Here is a 26,777-nt window from a genome sequence, read left to right on the forward strand (position 1 = left end):
CGGTAACGCACATAGTCCAATATGAACATTGTCCTGCTCTTGATATGACCGGTATTAGTTCCGTTGTTACTCTCCCCTGTGGATTGGGATTTCATTCACTCAATCCACCCATAATAAAATTTTGCCGCCCACAAACCTCCCACCCGGTAGTACATAACCGCCCGGTGCCGGGCTGTGTCTTTTTTTAGCAGCTCGGGGGGGGGCTCTCCTGCTAGTCATTTTAGGCCGCTATCGCGATTGTGCGTTATTGAACGACCGTCTGTCTAATAAGTTAGCTCTCGCTTTTCACAAGCTGAACACGTCGTTTCCAACGGGGGGGGGGAGTGGCAGCAGGGCGGCTGGCTGAGTCGGGATTGGCATCCCGTGGGAGTAATCAACCATGAAACGTCGGTGTGGTTGCTCATCGTTAATATACAACCCTGCCGGCTAGCCAGCCAGCGTAAAAACATGGTGGAACGATGTGTGTGTGTGGCCAGCCTTTGTACGAGTTGAAACCAAGTAAATAGAACAACTGCCTATTAACCATCGTTTCCTGCCTGTCGGGTGCAGCTACCATCCATCTCGTTCCGGCATAATTGTAGCGTGGAGGGGTGCTGCGCTGGCAGGGCTGAAGTGACACCACAACCACTGACTTTTTGCATGCCCAAGTCTGTTCTGTTTTTTTCGCTCGCCTCTGTTTTTTTTCTTTTAGAGTTGTTTTCTTTTTTACTGGCTTTTCGATGCTTGGTGACTGCATGGCGCGGGCCGGTGGTCAAGTCGCGGGAATAAAACCTTTTGTCAGCCCACGACGCCCACCTCTCCTCTGAGCAACTCAGCTTTCAACCATCTTTCCTTTTGTATCTCCATCCTCAAAATCGTCATGGAAGAGTCATCGAAGAAGCTATTTTCGTTCTTCTTGGCCCGTCCCCGGCCGATATTCTGGATCCTTCTTTTTTCGACCGACAAAAATCCCTGTTTGCCAACGATGAAAGTGGTGCCGTTGTGGATGTTTTAGACAGCGAAGGCTTGGAAAAGAAACGGGCCCTTTTGGTCAGTAGCCATCGCGAAATGATTCCTGGTCTTGGATACGGATGGACAACCTCGCTGGGCCAAGTCCAAGCCAAGCTGGACAGCAGGATGGGTTGAGGAACTTTGTTGGTGGTATGGAGTCGGTGCCTGCAGATACGTGGTACATGAATACGAACAAGTCCAGCCCAGCCCCAGTTGTGAGCCACTTTCTTATTCATGCATGTTTTCACAAGGCCAATCACCAGCCACACACACCACCAAAAAGCACTCGCCCTAATGCACGCCGAAAAGTTGACGGGCATTAGCTCCTCGTAAAAGAAAAGAAGAAGAAAAAAAACTCATCGTACAGATGCCTGATGTCATTTTCACACGAGATTCAAAAAGAGATTCGGATACAAAAAAGTGTTGCAGCATAGAGGATGTGGGTGTAGCGTAGTTGTTGTCTCTGCCCTCTTACACGGCCACGATGGGCAATGGGTGTGCGAGTAGTTATCCGTAATATCTACTGCATTGCCCGTTGTCACTGTCATACCCCAAGAAAAAAACCCCAGCCTTGCAATTCCTTCTTGTCCGCTGCCGTTGCCCCCCCGCGTGTGATGCGTTGCTGCAGCATTGTCTGCCATGCGGTGTAGGTTCGGAGGGAGCGTACACGGGGCTTGCGAGACGCTGTGCCACTTGGCCGACGGCCATTCGACGGCCTCTGGTATTAACTGCCAATCTCCGTGTCCTTTGTCGCTGCTATTCTAATATTCAGTAATTCCGACTCTTTCTTTATTCTGTCAGATTTTTGCCAATCAAAAAATGCCGTGGCTGGCTGGTCCTCTCGTAAATGGACATATCCCGGCCAACGCCCTCTGCCACACACACAACCAGCGCACGGATGGGTATACAATGCAGCCCTGTATAGGCCGGCGACGATCTTGAGCAAATCGTACGACGTCAGCTCTCCCAACTTTTTTGCTCAGCCATTCTATTTTCTTCTTGTGTCTTCGGCAACCTTCTTTCCCGGTACAGGTTAGTTTGGGCTGCTGGACACACGGCCACAGGGCTGGTCTTGTAACTAGACGTCGGAGGCGCATAAGGCATAACACAGCGAGAACTTTATGCTGGGAAAACTATGCGATGGCGGCCCAAACTTTAACCATGGCCAGCTCCGGTCGTGACAGCGGAACGAACGGGACTCCGTCTTCACATGTTCATCATCAGATGTCATGGACCACAAGGCCGTGTTCATGAGTGGCCTGTTTCAAACGCTACCAGTTATTAGACTTCAACTTTGCCACTCTTTGCTTACACTTGATCGAGTCAAGGTGTGAAATATTGGGTTACCAACAGTTGCCATGTCTCGTTCGCTCCCGCTCTTGCCGGTTTGCCACTCCGCCAGAACCATAAAGCAGTCCATCATCAGCCGCGCCATGTGCTCTGTACGACACAGTCCTACGTTGACCATTCTCGCACTCAGCAGGCCGTCTGTTCCAGACATCTTTCCTTCTTCCATCCCAATAACTATCTCGTTTCCTACACCCACCTCTCGCGCCGTCGCAACCTCCCGTGGCTCCGCAGCTGAGCTCCGGGTTTCCAGCCCTCTCCATCCACTCTTGGGTCTGCGCCTTGCGACGCCAGAACTAGTCATCGGCGGCTTCGTATGCATAAGTAACCCACAGCGTCGCAGCCGTACCTTGGAAATCTCGTCTGGTATAGCGGCAACGATTTCTCCCAATGCCGTTCTTGGAACCTGCATGGCCCAGCTTGCTAGCTGCCCGCCACCTGCTCATGATGCCGTGCCAGCCCCCCGTCGACCTGGTAAGTATCGCCACTCTTGTCCGACTTGAATCCTGCATGCAATCCTCATCATGGATCCAGCCCAGCTGCTTGAAATTGTTCGCCTAAGACACTCTTCTGGGCGGTGCGGCAGTGGCCGCATAGTCTTCGCCAGTGTGTTGCCTGGGCTGGTTGCTGATCCAATATGGCCGAGAGGCTGGGCATGTTGTGTGTCTCTGCTCTGGTCGAAAAGGACGGAATGCACATGCGCGGCCCAATATGTGCCGCGGTGGCTCTATTGATCTGCTGTGTATCCTCAGCGAGCCAGATATTGAGGTGTACAGATTGGTGCGTTCTGATTCATCATGCAGCTCGGCGTTTTGATTGACCATGCACCTTTGCATGTTGATTGCAGTGCGTGCTGATTGTGAGGATACCAGCACTGCACCCCATGCAGACTGAATCTTGGCACAGGTTAGCTCACAGTCAACACCGCAGACCTGCACATGCAGCAGTGCAAGCTGAACTGGCCGCTCTGGGATTGAAGTACAGACTGTCTGGTGGAACTACGCAGCACTGTTGTTGCTGGAGAGAGCGGTACCATACCAGGTGGTGAGCTACAGTTTTGATTTATCATGTACGTGATTGTCACCAAGTTGGTTGATATGAATGAACGTCACTATCACAAACGCTTCGCAAGTTGGCATGACGAAGAGCAATCATCAAATTCTGCAAAACACTAGTCTATATCAACCCTCACGCCCCCAACTCCTCTACTACATCAAAGTATTACATGGCATTGCTCGTTGGGTGTCCCCCTTGCCTTGCACCTTTTATTCGTTGACCAAGACATAGCGGAAGCGGGCCTTGCCATCCTCCATATCGATGATGGCCTGGTTCGCGTCCGACATGGGCCTCTTCTCCACAAACGGCTTAATCTTCTTGTCGGCCGCGAACTGGAGCATCTCGCGAATGACCTTGGGGCTGCCAATCGCCGACCCCGCGAGGCTGCGGCGGCCCTTGAGCAGCGAGAACATGGGCACCGGGATGGGCTCCTCGGGCGCGCCGACCTGCACCATGCTGCCGTCCAGCGCCAGCGTCTCGAGGTAGTCCCCGATGGGCATCTTGGCCGACGACACGGTCGAGATGATGACGTCGAAGCGGTTCGCATTGTGCTTGGCCCAGTCCTTGTCGTCGTCGGTCGCAATGTAGTCGTCGCAGCCGAGAGACATGGCCTCCTTGCGCTTGGCCGCCTTGCGCGAGATGCCCACAACCTCGTCGGCGCCGAGCGCCTTGGCAAAGAGCACGGCAAAGTGGCCGAGGCCGCCGACACCCGCAATGGCGACCTTTTTGCCGGGGCCGACGCCCCAGTGTCTGAGCGGCGAGTACACGGTGACGCCGCCGCAGAGCATCGGCGCCGCGTACTCGGGCGCGAGCCCGTCGGGGATCTTAAAGACGAAGTGCGACGGGGCCCGATGATACAGCGCGTAGCCGCCATACGCCTTGTCGCCGTTGTAGTGGATCGAGCCGTAGGTGTTGACGCCGCCGTTGATGCAGTACGGCTCTTCATTCTCCTTGCAAGGGGCGCAGTCCTTCTTGCCGCGGCCCAGGCACGAGTCGGACTGGGCGCCGACGCCGACGGTGTCGCCGACTTTGATGCCACCTTCGGCCTTGGAGCCGACGCGGACGGCGGTGCCGACGATTTCGTGGCCGACGACGCAGGGGTACGGGGTGGCACCCTAAGTAAACGTTAGTGTCGGCTGTTAAACTAGACGGTTGCGCGGGGATAGCTCAAGTTCTTCGAGCATGGTCGCAAACTCACCCAGCCGGAGCGCAGAGTGTGCAGGTCGGATCCGCAGATGCCAGAGTGTGTAATCTTGATGTCGATGTCGTTCTCTTCCCACTTCTTAGGCTCAAACTCCTTCCAGACCATCTTGCCGTTGACGGACCCGGCGTCCTCGCCCAACCAGCCCTCAAACTTGTAGTCGGTCGCCATTGTGAAGAGTGTATAAGTCGTGTGTTATAGACTGGGTGTGAAAGTGAATTCCTTGTGTATGAAGCAAAGGAGTTAAGAAAAGGTGTGAGATGAAGAGTTAGGAGCAAAGCTAGAGAGCTTACCAGCTTCCCTTTTATATCGTCTCATTTCTGCAATCGCAAAAACTCAAAACCAGTGTGGCGGTGATATCATTGAGTCCCGTCGAAGCTCTCTAGCTGCTCTCCCACTTCAACTTAGTGCCAAAACGCATCGGGCGGCCGATCAGGTAGGCCAATCACGGCGCAACGTTATCGCCGACGACCCCCAATTTAAGTCCATCGGGGGCAGCCATGACAACATCGAAGCGAAGACAGAGGAAGACAGAGTCCAGCTTGTTTCGGCGATATGCAAGGTGCCAGGAGTCCGCTGGTCCCATCACCACTTGTGGGCGTTCGGACTTACCGGTGCCACGGAACTTGAAGGGGCAATCTTTTCTCAATTTTTGTCTACCTGATTACCAACTCTAAGAATATGCCGCGGCGGTTGACGAAATAAATGAACAAAAAATCGGGGGTTAAGTGGTGGTGGGCATGCGGAGTTTAAAAGCCCTGTTGCATCAACCGTGGCTGGCTGATTGCGTTGCGTGGGACGACTTGTTTGGGCGGACTTACGGAATCACCTCCTGCCAATTAATCATTAATCATCTAGCCGTTGCAGCCCAACCGTAAACGATAGGTGTCATCGTTCGACTAGTGGTGCTAGTTGTTCGCCAGCTAGCCGAAGGCCTAGGAAGGCGGTGCGAAGATCGGATGGCGGTCAAGCAGTGTGTCCTCCCTCAACCCAAATTGTGTCAGGAGTTGTTGAGGCGCTCAAATCGATTTCTTCGATGTGGCCATTACAAGTACGACCGTACTCAGCTGCAGCAATCACCCGACAGCGCCTTCGATGATCTTGTCCAAAAGCTCCTCTTCGACCGCGTCATACCAGTCCTGCGTCTGCAAGCCCAGCCGCACGAGCGTCTGCAGCCCCTCGAGGACAAAATTCTGACAGTTCCATCCGCCGTCCGCGTGCTTGCCCGTGACATCCGTCGCCGCGACCGCCGCGACCGGCATCATGAGGGCATCACCACGGACCAGCACGGCGCCGGCGTTGACGTGTGCATGATAGTTGGACGGTTCGGACCAGTCCGTCTTGGCGTGCAGGTGGTAGACGTTCCAGGGCGCGTGCGCGTCCTGGCGCTGCGCGTGTACCGTCTCGAACATGGTCGGGTCGTCGGGCGAGGAAAAGTAGAGCAGCACGTGCCGGTTGTAGTAGGCATCGGGCTCGCCGCGGAAGATGAAGATGGTCAGGCAGACGGTCAGCAGGCGGTCGCCGATGGCGTACTCGGTTGTGAGCTCGGCGTCGGCACTGTCGGGGGTTTCTGGCGCCGGCTGCAGCGCCCGCGCGTTGGGGAACGGGTGGCCGGTAGATCGGACGCTGGAGATCATGTTGGCGGCGGCTCCTGGGCCAGCGGGGGGCGTTGAGTCGGTTGCGAGAGGCAGGTTGGCGGGAAGTTGGGCGACGAAAAGTGGTGAGAGCTGCCTTTGGGTTTTATTGGCAGTTTCTGCGGGGTAGTCGTGGCGGTACAGACGCCCGCCTCACAGTGACCCTCGAAGAAGCAACCGACGACTAATGAATGAAGGACAAGATGTGCGCGTCAGCGGTTGAGGATAGTGGATATTCTAGAATAACTTTGTATCGTGGATGCATGACGCGTTCAAGTCGGTTAGTGCCAGGCACAGTGTAGAGTGCAAGGTTGGATTTAGGCATAGCTCGTCGGCGTGACGGTTTATCCACGGTATTCTGCGCAAGGCTGCCGCGTTTCCGGCCAAAATCTGGAGCACTTTTTATGTCTTTACTACATGCTCTAATTTTTCAATAGACCGTCTGTCATTTGTCAGACGACCAAGTTGACATTTTTCCAAAACTGCACGTTTCGGCTGGTCATGGTGTCATCTCAAGCCATTCCCAGTCCACTTTCGAACCGCTGGTCGCATGCGAGCTTGCATTCGCCAACAGAGCCATATTTCTGTCATGGTTCTTTTCTGGTCTGATACTCACTTGTAGCCAAGCTTTATGCGCGCTCGCCGGCCGTATACAATCACTCACTGCGGGAACAATACCGTGATTCGCTGCCTTCTCACTTGGTCAGTACAGCTAGGCATACAGCATATAACTAGGAAGAACTACATATAGACTATACGCTATTATTCACGCGTCTTCTATGCCGAATATGAGAGGAAATCGGACCAAGATTTGGACTGGCGGTGGCTGTGTCTCGAACCTGAATAGCCTCTTCCAGTGCAAAAGTGTCAACTCCCGCCTGCAGGACAATATACACCATCTTTAGGACTCTGAAGCAAGCTCATAGGCTAGAACCCCGCGATTCGGGTACGTTCAATTAGCCAAGCGAATAAAGCACTGGACAGGAAGGAACCCTCTGATGGCCGGCCGAGCTTAAACTCCCGCGGAGAACTCCATACAACGACCAAGGCCCCCTCCTCCACCATAAAGTCACCAGGAGACGAATCACAGCACCACTACTCGTCAGGAGTCTCTGATTTCAAAAGTTCCCTACATTTGCCTTTTATTAGTTACCGTAGAGATTCCGAAGGCTCAAGGAGACTCACCCTTCACATCTGTCCCTCCCAGGCCCGCCATAGAGACATCGTCCAATGCAAGACTGCACGAATGAGGCCGTACGATTACCGTTGCATCGAAACAGATCCCACAGAGGGTCCCGGCCTCTTCTTCCAACGCGCGTTTCAGCGTCCTTCAATGTCTGAACCCAAAAGGCGCTGTCATCTATATACATTCGTTAGTATCGGCTGACGGAAAGATCCTCAATGGGATGCCGCGGCGCACCACGGTGTATAATTGTAGCGCCACATTGGAAGCCCGGGTCACAGGTCCATTGGGCCAAGACGGCGGTGTTGATGCAGAGGGCGACGCCCACGGCAGAAATCTTCATCTTGACGAAGCCGTTGAACTCGATCACGGGTCAAGATACGTTGATGAACTATAGTGTTGTGGCTGGAGACGAAAAAGAAGGCGATGCTGAAGGATCAAGGATTGTCTCGGGGTTTGGCGCATATAAATATGAATGAAGGGCAGTACTCTTCTGTGCTGGTAATTGGGCATCCAAGGCTACCTCTTTCAACACTCGTCTGCATGATTTACTTCGGCAGTTTGAGGGAGGTAGGTTCGGCTCGTGGCCTGGGCAATTCTTGGCTTCTGTCCAACAGTGGAGTTGAATCATGCAGATCTATGTATGTGAAAGCCAGCCTGTCACATCGCGGACCACGTACATGATGAGATGAATATTGTGCCGATTGCCCGACCACTACTATCTAAGACTGGCTCTCCTCCCCAACTTAACATGACGGCGCAGTCAAAAAGGACGACTGAAACTATTGGTCAAGGCTTGCAAGTCTGCCACACTGCATCGCTAGAGGAGATCCCGAATGTTAGCCATGGCAACTTTGTCGTGTCGGATCTGCAGAAAAGAGACCATGCAAGAGCAATGAACTGCATCGCTGAAGATGCAGAAGGGCCCATATCCGATGAAGCAGCCGCTGCCCGCGTGACAGAAGTCGTTGGCTGCTGCCTCCAGTGTGGTTTGCCGATCAGTCGCGAAGCAGGTATCGGAGTTCGTCTAGCCGAAACGGCTATCAGCTTCAGCATCGGCTTGTAAGTCGGCCAAGGTGATGATAGCGAGTATGTAACAGTGGTAAGGAGCCGAGAGAAGTACATCATCATAGAATAGCTCCAGTGTTAGAGATAGATGCAGCGCGCGGAGGTTATGGGACGATGGATTCTAACAACTGGCGTCTTAACCAGTGTAGGGCTGAACTGTGGATTTCGGAGCGACAAGCTTGAGACTGTTATATTGCACGGCGGTCTGCTTTCCCAGTTTGCAATCCGCTGCCGGCGTCGCAGAACCAAGGCACATGGCACTTGGACCCATCCCTGGCCCTTGAGACGACAAGGGCAAGCTCTGCATGAACTTGCATCTACATTGCAGATATAATGTGTGCATCGCGGGATTCCGTTTGGAATGAGCTCCAATTCGCCCTGCTGAAAAATAACGCCATTCCAAGAAGTGATAGTCCGCCTGCTCGTGCAGCTGCAGCCGCCTGCAGCAAGGTCGTGGACTTAGCAGTCTGTTTCTGCTTCCCGTTCTGCGAGAAATAGTGTCTAGTTGGCCTGCATGTGCAGATGCCAAGTCGGGATTCTGTTTCATCCCGTGTTCTCGTCCGTCCTCCTGTACATCTCCTTTTGCTCAAACGCACCCAGCGGCCATGTCGGGCTCCCTGGCGTCACGAAATTGGTTCTAGTAACGCCTTCTTTTTGTCTCCTAGATAAAGAGCTCGCTCGCTTCTGTCTCCTTCACTGTCGCTCCTCTGAGGTGGCATGAAGGGCTTGGCCTACGCCAAAAATTCCATCGCATGCCTGCCTGGTAGGGGCAGAGATCAGCTCGTTCAACAATTGTGCCATCCATTCGATTTGCATCGGACACATCATATGACGCGGTGGTCGGCTTCTTGCAGGTTGAGCGTAGATTCAAGGCCATGGTTTGGGCGTAGCCGATGGGCATGACTGTCTTTTTGCTGCATGCATCGTGGATTGGAAACGTCTGGCCGCCAACATGGTAACTGAGCACTATAGCTTCATTTGAGATAAACCACCCGTGAATAGTATCAGAGCGTCTTTTTCTCCCAGTAATGGGTTGGAATATCTCACGTGTGTCAAGGCACAAGCTTGTTGATGTAGACTGATAGGAACAAGCACTGTACTTTGCCATCGCTGGGTTGCCAGCATGGGAGACGCAGCGGAACAATAGCCGCTGGACACACCACGCTCAAATATGGCGTGAGAATGCTGTGCATCGCCAGTCCATGCTGTTGGTGCTCATATCGAAGGGCGTTAACCCAAGACCAAGATGCTACAGGGTACGTATAGTACGACGCAAGTTGTTTGGAGGTAGTTTTGGAGGTAGGAAAAGGAGCCTCTCAGCTTGGCAAGGGGCGGGGACAACGAAAGGCCAGATGCAATGTCGCAAATGAATTTTGTGTTATATATTGATAATTTCTTTTGTATGTACGGAGAGGTAGTTGAATGTGTCAGACTTGACATGGTTGTGAGCAAACCTGTGAGGCGCTACACGTTTCCTGAACGGAGCCGCCGACTGGCTTACTTGTAGATAGCCGGTGTAAAGCCGGCGCAAAGCCGCCCAAGGTACGTACCTGAATGTCAAGGAGCAAGCACCTGGAATGGGAAGGCGCCGAGACTCCGTTTGCCTGATTGAAACAGGAGAACAACCAACTATATTTGCAATGAAGCCTTGTCTAGTTGTTCGGAAAATACCTACTTCTCATCAAGTTATCAAATAGTTAGCTGCGGACTCCCCGAATGTCAAGCGCAAACCTAGCGACAATGATGTAGAGCAGCGGGAGCGCACGGGCCAGACACAGGCTTCCGGTGCACCAATCAAGTGACCCGAGTGTTCCCGAGCGAGACGCTGTAAATTTTCTCTTAGTGCCTTGTTTAGTGCCTGACAGCCCCTAAAGTTGTTCCTGAGTGCGGGTCGGCATCCGCTGGCCAACCTTGTTAGCCCGACCTCGAGCGAGAAAAAAAAAGTCTCTCAAACCCGAAACGCATTCTTTCCCTTCTTTCCTCCTCCAAGCACCCTCCACCTGTTTCCAATCCTGTGATTTTCCCACGGCTTCGACCCTTTTTCATCTCTCCACTCTGTCGTCTTCCTATTCATCGAATAATACCCCCTCACAAAGTCAACAATGGCCTCCGACGCGAAATCCACCGGCTCGACTAAGCTCGACGCCGTTGTCCAGAATGTCAAGGCTGCCGAGCCTCAGAAGCTGAGCGGCCTCGCCCTCTACTCCCGCTTCGCTCTTGCTGGCGCCATCTGCTGCTCCGTCACCCACGGCGCCCTGACTCCCGTCGATGTGTAAGTGACCTGCTCTCGTCGGCGTCGCTACCGCGCGATCGGATTTGCCCCTGGCTGGTCCGGTCGTCCGGGCTCAATTGTCGCGCATCGCGGCATAACAATCGCCGCACCAAATCGGTCAATTGACTAACTTGCTTCCCTTCACAGCGTCAAGACCCGCATCCAGCTTGACCCCGCTACCTACAACCGTGGCATGATTGGCGGCTTCCGCCAGGTTGTCCAGAGCGAGGGTGCTGGCGCTCTCCTCACTGGTGTCGGCCCTACCTTTGCCGGTTACTTCCTCCAGGGTGCCTTCAAGTTCGGTGGTTACGAGTTCTTCAAGCAGCAGGCCATCAACACCCTTGGCTACGAGACTGCTTCCAACAACCGTACCGCCGTCTACCTCGCCTCTTCCGGTGCTGCCGAGTTCTTCGCCGATATTGCTCTCTGCCCCCTTGAGGCCACCCGTATCCGTCTCGTCTCCGAGCCCACCTTTGCCAAGGGTCTTATCGACGGTATGGGCAAGATGATCAAGACCGAGGGTATCGGCGCCATGTACGCTGGATTCGGACCCATTCTGTTCAAGCAGTAAGTTGCGACAACCCCCAGCCGCCGTCGCCCGAGCGCACGCTAACATGAAACCCAGGATCCCCTACACCATGGCCAAGTTCGTCGTCTTCGAGAAGGTCTCCGAGGCTGCTTTCCGCGCCCTTGACAAGAACAGCCTCTCCCCCGCTGCCCAGACTGGTGTCAACCTGGGCTCTGGTCTCATGGCCGGTTTCGCCGCCGCCCTCATTTCCCAGCCTGCCGACACCATGCTCTCCAAGGTCAACAAGACCAAGGGTCTCCCTGGTGAGGGCACTGCCTCGCGTCTCATCAAGATTGCCAAGGAGCTCGGCGTCAAGGGTTCTTTCACCGGTGTTGGTGCCCGTCTCGTCATGGTCGGTACCCTGACCGCTGGTCAGTTCGCTATCTACGGCGAGATCAAGAAGGCCCTCGGTGCCACCGGCGGTGTTGAGATTGCCAAATAAACGACTTCAGAATGCTCCGCCCATCTCGAATGCCTCACTTCGAGTAGGCGCTAATGATGCGGGAGGCGACGCAATGATGTGCTGCGTCACCTCGCGTGCGCTCACAGGCGGGTCGAAACCGCCAAATAAAAAAAACTTTCCTTTGTATAAAGATGGAGTGGTGGACGATGGAAACAGGCCAGGATAGAATTCAAGGGGACGACAAAACGATTCTGAGCATGTGCCCAAGCGCTGGGCCGCGCTTATCTGCGGCTGCTTTCTTACCTACACGAGCATATAGAAGGCGAGCAACAAATAGTCAGCTTGCTGGGAGGCATGCATGGGAACCACATTTGCGGCAAGGTTTCGCAACACTTTTGATTTTTTCATGTTTTGTCGCCGCTTCGGATCCTGACGAGAAACAGGATGAGAGAGCGAGAAGAGGCCTTTGGTGTGAGGGATGGGATACATTCTAGACGTGTTAGAGCTTAGAGGACTGGTCGCGTCCCGACCAATGGTTGTATAATAATCGATTCGTACGTCTCAGTTTTGGGAATGATGTGTGAATGTAATTGGCCTGGTGATATGTCAATCTCTACCTGTGGAATTTGGCATCCAAGCACTGCTCAGCCTCGACCTCGGGGAATTGATACTTTGCACATCATAGCGACATCTAGCAAATAAATACTACTAATATATACGATCAAGTATTGTAAATTGATTAATCCATCTACAATTCCCATGTTCATGGTTCGTCGCTGCTATCCGCCGCAGATAAGCGGGCCTGGGCGCGCGGGCCGCCTTATCTTATCAGGACCCCAAATTTTCTTTCCATGTACATAGCAGAGAAAAAAAGTTGCCCGCCATTGCAGCGCCTGCCATCACCGCTCAATCACACAAAACGCCGTCAAAATGGTGAAGAGAAAGGTTGCCGCGCTCGAGAAAATCGACGCCGATTTGTTCGTTGTGACATTGCTCCTGTGATTTCCACTGTGTGCTAATTCTTTCCAGTGCGAGTCTGCAATACAAGATCCGTCGTGATCCCAAGTACGTTCAGCCCAGCCTCTGCCTCTGAGGCAACGCCCAAAGCAAATAGAGCTAACGCCCCTAGATCATACAAAGATGAATTCCTAAAACAATGGGAGCAGTACGAGTCCCAGCGCGAAATCTTCCTCACCTCTCCGACCACCGCCTCGGCCGACTCGATCGAGTCCTTCCACAACATGGTGGACCTCATGGCGCACATTGCCGACTGCTACCCAGACGTCATGGGCCGCTTCCCCGGGGACCTCGAGGCGATCCTCTCGCAGCACCACACCATCCTGCACCCGGAGCTGCGCGAGAAGATTGTCGGCAGCATGCTGCTGCTGCGCCGCAAGGATGTCGTCGACTCCGCCACGGTCCTGCAGGCGCTCTTCCCCATCCTCGTCTCCTCACCGTCCAAGTCGCTGCGTGCGCTCGTCTTTAGCAAGATCCTCAGCGACCTGCGCAACTCCAACACGAAGTCCATCAACCACCCGCTCAACCGCACCATCCAGACGGTCCTGTACAACCTCGTCACCGCCGACCGCGCCTCCCCGCGTGCCATCTGGGCCATTAAAATCACCCGCGAGATGTGGAAGCGCCAGCTCTGGACCGACGCCAAACCTGTCGACGTCATGAAGGAGGCGTGCCTCTCGGATAATGAAAAGGTCGTCATCGGCGGCGTGCGCTTCTTCCTCGGCGGCGACAAGGAGCGTGAGGAGCTCGAAGACGAGAGTAGCGACGACGAGGTTGACCTCGCCAAGGTCAAGCACCAGGTCACCATCAACAAGAAGACGCGAAAGCATAAAAAGAACTACTCCAAGGCCCTCGAAAAGGTCAAGCGCCAAGACCGCAAGAAGCAGGCTCCTCATCCCCTTAACTTTTCCGCTCTGCATCTGCTGCACGACGCGCAGGGCTTTGCTGAGCAGGTCTTCTCCAAGCACCTGCAGAACACAAAAGCGAAGTTGTCACTCGACTCAAAGCTCCTCGTGCTGCAGCTCGTCACGCGTCTCGTCGGTCTGCACAAGCTCACCATCGTGCCGCTGTACTCGTGGTTTATCAAGTACCTGACGCCGCGCCAGCAGAGCGTCACCTCGTTCCTGGCGTCCCTCGCGCAGGGAACACACAACCTGGTACCTCCTGACGCTCTCGAGCCGCTGATTCAGAAGATTGCCAACGAGTTCATCTCAGAGGCGTCGGCGGCCGAGGTGGCAGCGGCGGGCCTCAACGCGATCCGTGAGGTGTGCGCGCGCCAGCCGCTGGCCATGACGGACACGCTGCTGCAGGACCTGGTGCAGTACAAGAAGAGCAAGGATAAGGGCGTCATGATGGCGGCCAAGGGTCTGCTGTCGCTGTACCGCGAGGTCGGCGCCGAGCTCCTACGGAAGCGCGACCGCGGCAAAGATGCCTCCATGGGCTTGCGCAGCGGCATCCAGAAGCAGCACATGTTTGGTGAGGAGGCGCCCGGTGGCATCGAGGGCCTCGAGCTGCTCGCCAACTTCAAGCACGAGCAGCGCCGGCGCCGGCTCGCCGAGAAGGGCCTGGCATCGGACGCCGAGTCGGACGAGGAGGATAAGCAGGAAGCTAATGATGACGAGTGGGAGGTGGCGTCGGACGACAGCAGCGAGTCGGGCGACTGGATCGCCGTCAGCAGCGACGACGAGGCGGAGATTGGCGCCCCGAAGCAGACGAAGCGTCCCCGCACCAGCAAGTCTGCTGAAAACGGAGACGAAGCGGACGCGGAAGAGGCTGCAGCTGCCACCGCCGCCGCCGCCGCCGAGCACGAGGACGAAATCGCGCGAATGATGAAGCTCGCGACCACGACGGTGCTCACGCCGGCCGATCTCACCAAGCTCGCGGAGCTGCGGACCAGCGCGGCGGTGCAGCGCGTCCTCGGCGGGCGCGGCAGCAAGCACCCGACCGGCAATGGCGGGCACGAGGACCGGCACCGCGACGAGGGCCTGACGGCGGAGCAGATTGAGGCGCCGGCGCGCCTGCGCAAGCTGACCAAGGAGGAGCGCGTGGCGCTCGCGCGCGAGGGCAAGCCCGACCGCGAGGAGCACAAGAGCACCCAGGCCATGCGCAAGGCCAAGCTCCAGGCCGCCGGCAAGTCGACGTCGAACCGCGAAAAGGAGCGCAAGAAGAACTTCCTCATGACGATTGGCAAGGCCCGCAGCAAGCACAAGCGGAGCCTGGTCGAGACGAAAAAGGTGCTCCAGGGCCATGTGCATCGCAGCACGCGTGGTGGGCGTCGGGCCAACGGCACGTAGACTCAGAGACAAAATAATGGTGATGTGGATTTTCAAAGGATTTTCAATGTTGTGTTGGTTTGATGCATCCAGGCGTTTCATGGGCTTTTGCACACAGATTTATAGGGAATGAGATTTATGAAAAAGGAGAATTCGAACGTGTATAGAGGTATTATGCTTCACAGAACTTGACTTTCTGTGGAATTTGAGATGCATGGAAATAAAATTTCCGCGTGAATAGACGATGTATGTATATACGCTTCATATGCCCACATGACTTTCTGTGGGAGACAAGAAATGTACAAGAGGTGTAGCTCTCTGGCGGAAATGCTTAAAACAAGAATGATGATGCAGCGTCAAGGTAATGCAAAAAAAAAAAAACCGCTTGGTATCCCTCAAAACAATGGCAGGTTTCTCTGACGTGCTTATAACGACGGCGTCTTCGTCTTGACCTGCGGCTCCTCTTCTCCTCCCGTCTCGATGCCAATCTTGGTGTCATTACACGAGTCAATCACGCGCTTATATGCGGGCGCAAAGTTGACGGCGAGGGCATACGTCCAGGCGACGACGAAGAAGGCCAGGGGCACGACCATGGCGGTGCCGGAGCCGTGCATATCAATGACCTTGCCCATGAGCGGCGGCACGCAGGCACCGCCCACCACACCGGCGACGATGTAGCCGCTGCCGCGCTTCGTGTGGCGGCCGAGCCCGCGCATGCCGAGGGCGACAATGGTGGGAAAGCAGACGGACTCGAAGAAGAGCACGACGTAGAGCATGGCGATGCCGGTGGCGCCGCGGCCGGTGATGGCGGGGATGGAAAAGACGATGCAGCCGGTGAGGAAGACGCCAAAGACGTAGCGCGGGCGCACGAAGCGCATGACAAAGACGCCGGCGAAGCGGCCGAGCGCAAAGGCAGCCTGGGCGCCGGCGAGCAGGTTGGCGGCGAGGCTGCGCGAGGTGCCGGGGCGCGTGTCGATGGCGTAGTTGATGAAGTAGCTGGCAATGGCGACTTGCGCGCCCGTGTAGCAGAACTGGGCAAAGGCGGCGTGGAAGAGCTTGTACTGCTGCCAAAAGGGCTTGTCGTTGGCTTGGGCGTCGGTTTCCTCGGCCTGGAATTCCATGTCTGAGGCGATTTGTTTGTTAGTGGTGGGTGGATTGTTGGCAAATAGGGAAAAGGAAGGGCACTGTACCGGCGTCGGTGACTTCGGGAATGTCGGCAAAGAAAAAGACAGCGGCGAGTATAAAGACAAAGACGGCAATGGCGAGGTACACCCACTGCACGTTGTCCTGGGCTTTTTGGTCGCTAAAGGCGAAGAAGACCTTGGAGGCCAAGACGGGGGCGACGACGGTGCCGATGCCGTTGAAGGCCTGGGAGAGGTTGAGGCGCAGCTCCGCGTAGCGCGGAGGACCGCATACTATCACAGACGGAGTTTTCGGTCAGCACAGTTGCAAGTAGTTGGGTATTTTGACGGGTTCTGCCGGGACAAGGTGTACCTGTGATGTAGGGGTTGGCGGCCGTCTCGAGGGAGCCGAGGCCGTTGCCAATGATGAAGATGCATGCGCAGAAGCCGCCAAACGACTGTGCCTTGAGGGCGGCAATGGTGCAGAGGGCGCCGATGCCGTAGAGGCAGAGGCCCCAGATGAAGACGGCGCGGTAGCCGTAGTGGCGCAAGATCCAGGCGGCGTGTCCGATGGAGGCGAGGGGGTACGCTCTGTTTGCGGTCACCGAAAACCACGTTAGCCAAAAAATTGCCAAAATCCAAGGCAAAGAAAGGGAGGCGCGACGGACCCGAAATAAGCCGCCTGCAGGCCAGAAGACCGCGAGGGCGTAAAGTGCAGCACGCGCTGAAAGTGGGCGTTGAGCGTGTCGAGCAGGCCGTAGCTGAAGCCCCAGAGGAAGAAGAGGGCCGTGACGATGCAGAGCGGGAAGAGCGACTGGCGGAGCGTCAGCGCCGAGGCCTTGCTGCGGCCCGAGACGTTGGCGCGGAGCGAGCGGCGGCGCAGGTATTCCTGGGCAGCCATTGCCTTTTGCTGTTTGTCCTCTTGACGGTTTTGAAAATCGTGGATGGGGGAAAGGAAAGAGGTTAAGGTTTTAATAGCTTTCCCCGGACGGTTGGGGCATCCGCAGAACCGGGGGGGTGTGTGTGGAGATGGTCGAGTTTGATTTTTTGAAAAGGGAGCCCCCGAAAATGAAAAGAGAAAGGGGAAGAGGCATAAAGGGGGGGGGGCTTAGTTGCAGTCTTTTAAAATAAAAATAAAAGGAGAAGCTTGTAGGGCACGCGGGCGCAGAGGCATGCGCGCGGCGCAGCGACTTGGAACACTTCAGACACGGCTGTCAAAAATGCAATCAGGCTGCTTGGGGGGGGGCGTGGTAGGGCGGGACTAACGTTAAGGTTAGCAGACCCTCTCTAGGGCTTCTATTCTTCGTCTGTTTCGACCCCCGTGCTGATCATCGTCGTTTGCACTCTGTGGCTGGCTTTCCCCCAGGCGCTCGGGAGGCTTGGTTCTCCCGACGGAAAAATCTGTGCTCATTACATATGTATTCTTGATCGGTTTGTCGGATCGACGCACGAGTTGCGAGCCCCCAACTTCCCCAGGGATGGCGTTGTGGCTGTCCTCCCAAGACCCATCAGTAACGGCGGGCGTTGAGTCTGTGGCTGAATCCAGGATCGCCAAGCTTCATGCATGGTGGCCATACGAAGAGGTCTTCTGCACCCCCGCGCGCTCTCCGTCCGATACCTCTGTTTTGTCAATGGCCATGACTAGGCTCATCATCAATCCGCCAGTCGCTGTTTGTCGTTTGTTGCACCGTCCACCAACAAGTCGTCACAGTTCGCAGTAACATGATAAGATGCAGGTGTGGGGGAAACCTCTGGCCGTCTTTTTGAAAGCCCACTTGTTGGTGCCCACAAGGTTCTTCGGCGAGGCAGCTTCCGACAAACGGCATGAAAAGGCGACTTCGTATAATGATGCGTCGTGCCATTGCGCGCGCACTTGTGTCTCAAAAACGCATCGAGATGGAATATATAAACTACCGGGCATCCTGAGAAATGAGAGTAAATAAGATTTCTAGCTGCATTATTAGCAAGCTCCAAACTTGACAACCGAACAAGCTCGGAAGCGAAAGCCCGCAGCGACCCCTCTACAGAGTAACGTAACATGAAAAATCCCGGCCCCCAAGTCCATCTCCGGTTGAAGCCCTCCAAAGATGCGCGCTGCTTCGCGAAAAGTGGCGTGTTGCCCAGAAGTGCCCAGACATGCCACTGTGGCGCCGTCTCGGCGGTATTGTATTTGTGTTTCCTGTCCCCATCATGACCCCTGTAGTATATCCCATCTTGCCCCATCCTGGCTCCGGCGAGGCTGCAACCCAAATGCCGGCCACGACCCATATATCCGTCGGCACAAAGGCCCACGCCCCGCGGGGTAGCTCCATTCCATCGAAATCGGACGATATATTTTTGGGGGGGTCATGTCGCCGATAGAATTATATGACCCTATTTTAGTAGATTACGAGGCTGCTGAAGACAAGGCGTGGCACTTGTACGCTGGCTGATCTGCCGTCGGGTCAACTAGGTATGGACTGATGGTCGCCCTTTGACTTGCCGGAGTGCCTAGTGGTGCAAGAAAAACCTAGCGCCATGAAACCAAGACCATCTGTTCATATTTCGAGAACTCATATTAGTATTCGATCCTCGTCTTGATTATCTGGCAAGCTGTCTTGGACGGCAACTTGCGCGCTTGCTAACATGAAGCCTCGTCTGCTGCCAGACCCAAACACGCATCAGATGGCAGCGACATTATATAACAATACGGGAGAGAAGAAACACAAGTCAAGACTAGATTGAGAAACGACAGGAGTGAAATATATCTATACTTGTAGCACCTACTATGTTAGAACCAACAGGCCGGGCAGGCGCAACCGACACCAGGGGTCATGCCCTAAGTCATGCCACTTCCACCGATGCCTACTATATTAGTACTCTTCATCTCTCTATTACATCCGCATCACCAAATCCATCTAAATCCCTACGAATCCGTCAACATGTCACCCAGTTCTACAGCCGACCCTCACCATGTGCCCATGCCGCCCCTCACCGCCAAGATGCGCGGCCACGGCGTCGTCCGGCACAAGCCCGAGAGCGCGCGCATACAGGCCCACCTCCTCTACGAGGGCACCGTCTGGGGCACAGCCAAGCGCGCGCTCATCAACGAGATGAACCGCATCGAGATCGAGTTCTGCTCCCCCAGCGGCGCCGAGGACGCGCCCTCGCTCGAGGCCCTGGAACTGGCCGACCCGGATCCGACCCCCGCCGAGGCAGACGGCTACAAGGGGAAACAAAAACTGCGAATGTCGGCGGGCGAGTTCATCAACCGCTACCCGAGCAAGACCGCAGTGGCCCCGTACCGCACCACCACCACCCCCATCCCACCCCGCAACGAGTTCTGGGCTGGCCCCGTGCACAACACCACGCGGCAGGCCACGGCCGAGGAGATTGGCGGCCGCAAGGGCGCCTTGCTCTACGCCGTCAGCGCCACGGTCCGCCTGCTGTTTCGCGACTTTGACCGCCTCGGCGCCTTTATCCAGACGCGCATCGGAAGCCCCTACGCCAGGCTGGAAGGCCCCGAGTGGGAGATTTCGGAACCAACGCGTGCGCGCCTGGCCGCCGCCGCTGCGAGGCGCGCCTTTGAAGATGCGTATTCGCAGGCGGTCGTGTACGGGGAGTTCCTGGGTCCGATGAGAATCCAGCCGGTCGAGATTGTCCAGGACGGGAGGGACAAGATGGTGTTTGAAACGGACGAGGAGACCGAGTTTGGGCCCAGTCTGCTGACGGCACTGACGACGATGGGGCAGACGCCGCAGGAGGCGAGGGTTTCTGTGACGTGCGATGTGACTTTTATTATTGATTGAATTTGTCAGCCCTTATTTTGTTTTTGTTTTTTTATGAAGCGATGATTTTGGCGCCCCGTGACAGCAGCGTTTGAGGTATTGGGATAACTCGGTTATAGCCTTGCGTAACAATGTCACACTATATGCTTGTGGCTGCAAAATAATAACATGATAACAGTAGACAAGTTCACCTATGAAGACATCTATTCCAGTGACTAGAGCCCCAATGTACGCACCATTAATCCCCCTCTGCAACGTGCTGGGACAAGTAAGCTCCCATGTAAGATGCCAATCGGCAGCCTTTAGAAGAACAGTCGTCTGCCTTTTAAAGTGCAAAAAGGCCACATCATTGGTGGAGAGTTCTGGGCCTGATGCTGCATCGGGCGTCCAAAATGCCGTATCAAGCTACCGAGGTAGGAATGAAGCGTATCCGGGAATCACAAGATACTCGGCAGCAAAAGAATCGAGTTGGCGTGATACATGAAGCGCCAGCTTGCTGTAGAGCTGTCGTTGGGACAAGTCACGTTGCCGGTTGGCCCAGTATACCAACTACTGAATATACTGTAACATTGATAATCTATACACGGCGATTTCTTTCTCATCTCTTCGCGCACAGAAGCCTGTCAAAGACCAAATATTAAACACCGCGAAAGACGTGCATACCGTGCCTTCTCCATCCTTGGCATACACGACGCAGATGAAGCGGCGTATTTTTTGCATCATGGGTTCGTACATGTTGGCCGTGCTTCCGGCCATGGGGCGTCTCAGTCGCTCCGGAACTCGTCCAGCGGGACCTCTCAAACCGCGCTGTAGCCGCCCCGGCTTCCCGCGCCCTGGACCGTGTTGAGCACGCGGCGGACCCAGTCCTTGAGCAGGTAGGGCACGTCCCGGATCGAGTCGCCGTGGGGGAGCAGGTCCCAGCCACGGGCGCCGTAGCGGTTGTAGTTGAGCCATGATCCAAAGATGAGGTACGCTGCCGTGCCGAGGAAACCGCTGCGCTTTCTGTTAGCCTCCGCATCGTTCTTCCCGTCAAAAAGGTAAGCACGTACATGATAAACAGCCAGGTAAAGAAGCCCCAGCCGCCGCTGCGGGGGGGTGCTTCCGGGTCTTCGACGTCGTTGTCGTCGTCCCGCTTCTCGCAGGCATACTTGGTGTGCCATGTCAAGCGAAGAATGTCGGCCTCTTTTTCAGCGCCATAGCTCTCCCAAATAAGAGACGCTCCGTCCTTCTTCAGCTGGTGCTCCACCTCCTCATGACTGCCATCGTCGCCCCCCTTGTCCTTGTCTGAGTCGTCGCCATCCTTTTTATCGCCGTCCTTGTCCTCGCGCTTGCGCTTCGAGCCGCTCTCGTACTTGTCCTCCGCCTCCCATTCACCCTCCAGGCCAGTGTGATTTCGGTTGCACAGAAACTCAATAACGGCCCTTTGCTCGCGATTCTCGTATCGGCCGCCCTTGAGAACGAGTCGCAGGCCCTCCTTTTTCGAGTCGCTGTTAGAGTCGCTCGTCTTTAGTCGCGTGACATCGTAGTCAAAAGCGGTGCCGCCATGGTTCTCCAACGAGCCCGCAATAGGAATGACCTCTGTGATTTGGTCCGACTTGTCGCCAATGACTCGCTTGATTGCGCATACTGAACAAGGGGGGTTGGTTAGCAACTACCACGTCCCGTTTCTGCCTTATTACACCACGCCCTTTTCTCGCCCATGTTGCTTACCTCGTGTGCCGTTGGGGCACTCTTCATTCGGCTTCGCATCGCCGCTCTTCTTCAAGTTGCCGCATACGTCGAGCGTGTACGTTCTGTTGTGGTGAAGCCCCGTGATGGGTTCTAGGCGCGAAGTGACGACCGAGTGCGGGCCGCCGAGCTTTGAAAGATCAAACGTATGCTCGCTGGCGACAATCTTGTTGCAGTCCAGCATCGCCGACGCCGACGATGCTCCGAGGAGCGCCGTCAGCAAAACGTCGGAACGCATCGTCAAGGTTGGTGCTTAGAAAGCGACAGTTGGGTAAAGCCTCGCGTGACCGCAGCAGCGCTTCCCCAGGCAGGCTTGTCTCAGCTCCGGCTCGGATGAGGTGGAAAGGAATAAGATGGGTGCTAAATGATGGATAATGAAATGTCGTAAAGAATGGATGCCACAGCTTGCAGCTCTTGCGAATGCGTCTCACGTTAGATGGCTTTAGGTTGCAGTGATGATGCGACAGGCCAGCTTCCATCATGTCGTAATTATCGGGTGCTACACGTGACCCACTTTTGGGTACTTGGCATCCGCCGCAATCTTAGGCACACATTCAGTCACGTTGGACATGGAATTGTATCCTATCAGAAGAAGAGCAGGAAGAAAAAGACTTTATGGTACTTTGTAACTCCCTCTTTTGGTTCGACACTTGTCTTTGGATTGACCGACTGCTGCTGTGTGGTGCGCGAAAGCGTGGCACTCGTGACTTATATCCAACAAGTGAGCCCGAAAACGGAAGCAAACGAGGTCCCTAAGGAAAAGCGTATTAAAGATACACAAGACGATGAGAACGATTTTTTTCTACATCCACAATCATGCCATTTACTAATGAACTTTATAGTTTAATACACAAGCGCAACTGTGACGCTAACTACTTATTCCCGAAGAGGTATATGCATCAGGACTTGCAAACCGAAACAAAGCATAAAACACAATTCCTTCCGTTGGGTATTAGGAGACCATGCCCAAATACACAGCCATGCTCGCGTGAATAAACAAATAAGAGGCCAACAACGACCGTAAAAAAAGGGCAACGATAAACAAACTCCTTGCTCCGTACCACCAAATAATAACCGGATCCAAGTCGTGCCTCCCCTTTTATTGCTCCGTATCCAATCTTGAAAATACAAAAAAATAAAACAAAAAAAAATGGGCATCGCTGCTCACATCCCCTGCGGTCCCATCATACCACCGCCCATGCCTTGCATAGACTGCTGCTGTTGCTGCTGCTGCATCATCAGCTGCTGCTGCTGCGCAGCCTGCGCCCGACGCGCCATAATATGATTATGGAGTTGCTGCGAGGCTTGTTGGAATGACAACTGCTTCATTTTGTTCATGGCGTCCTGGGGAATGTGTTCCGGCCCACCATATCTAGGCGCCTGTGTTGCCACCATTCTCTGGAAGAGGATCTTTGCCTGGTTGTTGAGCTGAACCTGCATCTGATTCTGCGCCCCCGGTTGCTGATGTGTTTGAGCTTGGGCAAACTGCGCTTGAACCTGCGGACCCTGCTGGCCCTGCTGGCCCTGCTGCTGCTGGCCCTGCTGCTGTTGCTGCTGCTGCTGCTGCTGCACTTGTTGCGCTTGCTGTTGCGCTTGCGCTTGCTGCTGCTGAAGCTGTTGCTGCATGGCGGCCATGGCTTGCATATTACCCGGGTTACCATTCATGACTTGGCCACTCATAGGTCTCGGTACCGCATTGGTCATCTGGCCATACTGGCCTACCCTAGTCATCTGTTGGAGCTGCTGTTGAATTTGTGGCGGCATTTGGCGCAACTGAACACCTTGCAGATTTTGTAACTGCTGCTGATACACAGCCTGCTGTTGCTGTTGCTGAGGGGTCAACATCCCGCCTTGCTGCAGCTGTTGCTGCTGTAGAAGCATTTGACGCTGCATAGTCTGAACCACCTGTTGTTGCTGCTGTGGTGTGAATGTCTGGCCATTTATGGCGGGCATTCCACCGTTCTGCATTTGATGCTGCTGTTGCTGCTGTTGCATCAATCTCTGTTGGGCTGCTAATTGCTGAGCAATTATCTGGTTCTGAGGGCTCATTCCATGTCCATTTGGCATGCCCATCGGACCAGCCATGTTGCTACCCAGTTGCGAGCCCTGGGCCATCATGCCAGGCGGCGGGCTGACCTGCGTCATGCGGGGAGTTCCAGCCATCGCCTGCCGGTTGATTGGCGTAGCATGCACCATATTAGGGGTCACATTGGGCATTCGCGGAGTAGCCGATGCGTGACTCTGCTGGCTGCCTCTAGCAGACATAGTATGCGCCATGGGAGCCGACATGGGATTCTGGACAACAGAGGGCGGTCGTGGCGGGCTACCAGCAGCTCCAGAGTTAGATTGCTGCATGGGCGCGCTTCCAACCATTGGCGATGACATGTTCTGCGGTGTGCCCTGGCGCACAACGGGGGAGGAAGCTGCCTGGGCTTGTGACATTTGCGACGGAAATCTAGCCTGAGCAGCGCCATGCATGCCATTCTGCATGCCATTACCAGCAACGCCATTCTGCACCATAGCACCTTGACTGTTTCGCTGTGTCATTTGGGCTGCTTGGTGCGCCTGCGTAACTTGCTGAACCTGCGCCTGCGCCTGCGCCTGCGCCTGTGCCTGCGCGGCTTGCTGTGCCTGCGCAGTTTGCTGAGCCTGTGCATGCGCTGCCTGCGCCTGTGCCTGTCTATTCGCCAGGGCTTGTCGCTGTGCCTCAACCTGGCGAAGTTGGTTCTCTCTATTGGCAGCAGCTTGTCTCTGGCGATCGGCTTCAGCCCGCTGAGCTGCTGCTTGCTGCTCTCTCTGCTGCTGTAGCCGCTGTTCCTGCAGCCGCCGGTCGTTCTCTTGTTGTTTGAGCTTCTCCTGCTCCTTCTTCTCCGCATGCTGTCTTTTAATTTCCTCGATAACCTTGAAGCGCTCGAAGCGCGGCTCGAATGTAGCAGCTCCACTTTGAGCATCGCCCTCCGCAGCACCTGCACCTTGGCCCCCAGCAATACCCGAAAGACGTTCGTCCAGGACGAGCATATAACGCTCTTGGTCTGCGGCTGCGGCTTCGTCTGCCGCAACTTCGGCAATAGTACGCTTTCTTGTCTTCGGTTGCGGCGGTGATTCGGCGTGTTTGGGGTGAGACATCATCTCGAGAAGAGCAATTGTCTCTTCTGCATTCTTTGTCGGGGTCAATATTAATGGTGCCATGGTAGCCAGTAATATCTGCCCCTCTGCAGCATAGATATTGGATCCGTCCAACTCGGTCTTGTCTCTTCTTTGCCGTTTCGCAGGGGGGGGCATAGTATTAACGGTTGGGGTGGGCGGATTTCCAAGCGACAGCGGCGTTGGTGGCGGTACATATGTTTCTGGGATGCCTTTTGGCGTTGTAGCTTTGATCAACAGGTCCATATGTAAGCTTTCCGGCGTTGGATGTAGAACAACCGTGAACACCTTTGGTTTAGCAGCAACCTTGGGGGTCGTCTGTTCTTGGCCATTCACCTCAACAAGTTCGCTTCCTGTCGGTTTCGTTTCCTCTTCTGCTTTCCTGGTACCGCCGTTTGCTCCCTGTTCATCTTTGGGGAATGGGACATAAGGGGATGGGGTGAGCCACTGGTTGTAGTTGTGAATGGACGATTGCATTGTCTTGTTCGATGCGGAAGTTGGTCGCGCAACATTTTTAGATTGCGCAGCTGACTTATGGTCGTGAAGTTGGACGATGAGACAGCCATCGTAGAACTGAACTTTGGCTTGGATGAAGTATTCAAGAAGGTCGTGGGGGATGGTGCGGCTTCGGACGTGCTCAAGGAAGAGCTTCATGGGCGATTTATACTGGAACATACCATCCTGCCCATCAAATCTGAAGTGTGTAGGATGTAGATGTACGATAAGAGAGGGTGGGCTGCCGGCATGCTTCGCAAGGATGTATGAGTCGGGCACAGCTGCGTGGTGATTAGCGTGCGAATGGTGGTAGCCTCACCAGATGCGGGGGGGAAATACCGTATGGAAGCGTGCCGCCACCGTTGGCAGAAGCATCGTCCGAGATCGACCCGGTGCGCATCCCAGCGCTATTCCGTGAATGCCTGCCGAGGGCTTGCGGATTTGTGTCGCGCCGTGCGCGGTTGACAGGCCGAACTGTGGGGGCCCCCCCAATGGCACCACCGACAGTGCTAGCAGGCGGCTTCGCGGTCGCAGCCATCTTCTTGTTTGAGAGCGATGGTGATGATAACGCCGTGGAATGTGCGACACCGTTCACGCCAGTACCTATTGGCGATGGTTTCTTGGCTTTCGTCGCCGGTGTTGGTATAGCGACCGCGGTTGCCGGGGACATAGTCTCCTCGAAGCGCGCACCGCGGCCGGCGCTGTGAGCGTGGAGATGCTGCTGCCCACCCGTCGCAGCTCTATCGTAAAAGCCTATCTATCCGAACAATACGCGAACATTGATGGAAGCAGAGCGGGTTTTGATGAATTCGATGCTGGTCGTCGTCGCGATGTCTCGTCGCAAGTCGTTGGAGGGGCTGGCTAGCGGTGCTCGGCGATGCCGTCGCGAAGGAAACGAGTGAGTGGCGGACGGCGCAAGGTTGTAAAATCAACAAGTTTCAGCGCTCATCTCTTGATGCGTTATTTGGATAGGATCCGAGAGTCGTGACAGAACCTAGATAGACGTGTGAAGTTGGCGATCCTGCAAGTGGAGTGAGCCGCTTACCCCAATGTAAGGTCGATGTGCTGGAGGGAGATCGCAGTCACTCTATAGCGTCACGTGATCATTATACTTTGGTACCCGGCAGCGACCGACGAAGCCTCGATTTCCTGCCTGGAAAAAAATTGCTTGCTAATTTTGGGCTGACCTCTTGACCCTGAGATCTATTGAATTGATCACTACTACAATAATTCCGATGAACAAATTCGGTCCGGGGTGAACTGCGTTGCTTCAAATGTCCATAGGTTGTTCCGTGCATGGCTCTGAATCAAACTTTCCAGGCAAAATGGAGCATCCAATAATAAAGAGATAAACCCTTACTTTACGGTTTCCACCATAATTCTTAGCAAGATTATAAAACTGGCCCCTATGCCTTATATAGGTTGCTAGTCACGCGCGAATTCTATCACTGCCTGCTTGCTACCAGTGTCTGTGATGCGACGCTTATGCTATCAGTGCCTTGTCCTTCTG

At 54.9% G+C, this 26,777-nt stretch overlaps 10 protein-coding genes across 10 annotated transcripts; 3 read left to right on the forward strand and 7 right to left on the reverse strand.

The window, feature by feature from the left end:
• Nucleotides 1-3,602: 3,602 nt before the first annotated feature.
• CCM_08946 (zinc-binding alcohol dehydrogenase, putative) lies at nucleotides 3,603-4,765 on the reverse strand (the record flags this gene model as incomplete). Its single annotated transcript, XM_006674081.1, has 2 exons — nucleotides 3,603-4,508; nucleotides 4,592-4,765. 2 exons carry the CDS (start codon nucleotides 4,763-4,765, stop codon nucleotides 3,603-3,605), a joined length of 1,080 nt encoding a protein of 359 aa, XP_006674144.1.
• Nucleotides 4,766-5,670: 905 nt separating this feature from the next.
• CCM_08947 (uncharacterized protein) lies at nucleotides 5,671-6,231 on the reverse strand (the record flags this gene model as incomplete). The annotated part of the gene is made up of 1 exon (XM_006674082.1): nucleotides 5,671-6,231. One exon carries the CDS (start codon nucleotides 6,229-6,231, stop codon nucleotides 5,671-5,673), a length of 561 nt encoding a protein of 186 aa, XP_006674145.1.
• A 1,092-nt stretch (nucleotides 6,232-7,323) lies between these two features.
• CCM_08948 (uncharacterized protein) lies at nucleotides 7,324-7,754 on the reverse strand (the record flags this gene model as incomplete). Its single annotated transcript, XM_006674083.1, has 3 exons — nucleotides 7,324-7,357; nucleotides 7,414-7,588; nucleotides 7,649-7,754. The coding sequence occupies 3 exons, from the start codon at nucleotides 7,752-7,754 to the stop codon at nucleotides 7,324-7,326; spliced, it is 315 nt and encodes a 104-aa protein (XP_006674146.1).
• A 2,827-nt stretch (nucleotides 7,755-10,581) lies between these two features.
• Nucleotides 10,582-11,761, forward strand: CCM_08949 (mitochondrial phosphate carrier protein; the record flags this gene model as incomplete). The annotated part of the gene is made up of 3 exons (XM_006674084.1): nucleotides 10,582-10,751; nucleotides 10,899-11,318; nucleotides 11,377-11,761. The coding sequence occupies 3 exons, from the start codon at nucleotides 10,582-10,584 to the stop codon at nucleotides 11,759-11,761; spliced, it is 975 nt and encodes a 324-aa protein (XP_006674147.1).
• Nucleotides 11,762-12,025: 264 nt separating this feature from the next.
• CCM_08950 (uncharacterized protein) lies at nucleotides 12,026-12,211 on the reverse strand (the record flags this gene model as incomplete). Its single annotated transcript, XM_006674085.1, has 1 exon — nucleotides 12,026-12,211. The coding sequence occupies one exon, from the start codon at nucleotides 12,209-12,211 to the stop codon at nucleotides 12,026-12,028; it is 186 nt and encodes a 61-aa protein (XP_006674148.1).
• A 441-nt stretch (nucleotides 12,212-12,652) lies between these two features.
• CCM_08951 (SDA1 domain protein) lies at nucleotides 12,653-15,033 on the forward strand (the record flags this gene model as incomplete). The annotated part of the gene is made up of 2 exons (XM_006674086.1): nucleotides 12,653-12,699; nucleotides 12,798-15,033. The coding sequence occupies 2 exons, from the start codon at nucleotides 12,653-12,655 to the stop codon at nucleotides 15,031-15,033; spliced, it is 2,283 nt and encodes a 760-aa protein (XP_006674149.1).
• A 404-nt stretch (nucleotides 15,034-15,437) lies between these two features.
• Nucleotides 15,438-17,034, reverse strand: CCM_08952 (l-fucose permease, putative; the record flags this gene model as incomplete). Its single annotated transcript, XM_006674087.1, has 4 exons — nucleotides 15,438-16,135; nucleotides 16,203-16,427; nucleotides 16,507-16,724; nucleotides 16,802-17,034. 4 exons carry the CDS (start codon nucleotides 17,032-17,034, stop codon nucleotides 15,438-15,440), a joined length of 1,374 nt encoding a protein of 457 aa, XP_006674150.1.
• A 2,020-nt stretch (nucleotides 17,035-19,054) lies between these two features.
• CCM_08953 (uncharacterized protein) lies at nucleotides 19,055-19,921 on the forward strand (the record flags this gene model as incomplete). The annotated part of the gene is made up of 1 exon (XM_006674088.1): nucleotides 19,055-19,921. The coding sequence occupies one exon, from the start codon at nucleotides 19,055-19,057 to the stop codon at nucleotides 19,919-19,921; it is 867 nt and encodes a 288-aa protein (XP_006674151.1).
• A 776-nt stretch (nucleotides 19,922-20,697) lies between these two features.
• On the reverse strand, nucleotides 20,698-21,866 carry CCM_08954 (Autophagy-related protein 27; the record flags this gene model as incomplete). Its single annotated transcript, XM_006674089.1, has 3 exons — nucleotides 20,698-20,902; nucleotides 20,950-21,526; nucleotides 21,611-21,866. 3 exons carry the CDS (start codon nucleotides 21,864-21,866, stop codon nucleotides 20,698-20,700), a joined length of 1,038 nt encoding a protein of 345 aa, XP_006674152.1.
• A 926-nt stretch (nucleotides 21,867-22,792) lies between these two features.
• CCM_08955 (uncharacterized protein) lies at nucleotides 22,793-25,937 on the reverse strand (the record flags this gene model as incomplete). Its single annotated transcript, XM_006674090.1, has 2 exons — nucleotides 22,793-25,548; nucleotides 25,607-25,937. 2 exons carry the CDS (start codon nucleotides 25,935-25,937, stop codon nucleotides 22,793-22,795), a joined length of 3,087 nt encoding a protein of 1,028 aa, XP_006674153.1.
• Nucleotides 25,938-26,777: the final 840 nt, after the last annotated feature.

Source organism: Cordyceps militaris, assembly GCF_000225605.1.
Source record: "Cordyceps militaris CM01 unplaced genomic scaffold CCM_S00007, whole genome shotgun sequence".
Taxonomy (NCBI): domain Eukaryota; kingdom Fungi; phylum Ascomycota; class Sordariomycetes; order Hypocreales; family Cordycipitaceae; genus Cordyceps; species Cordyceps militaris.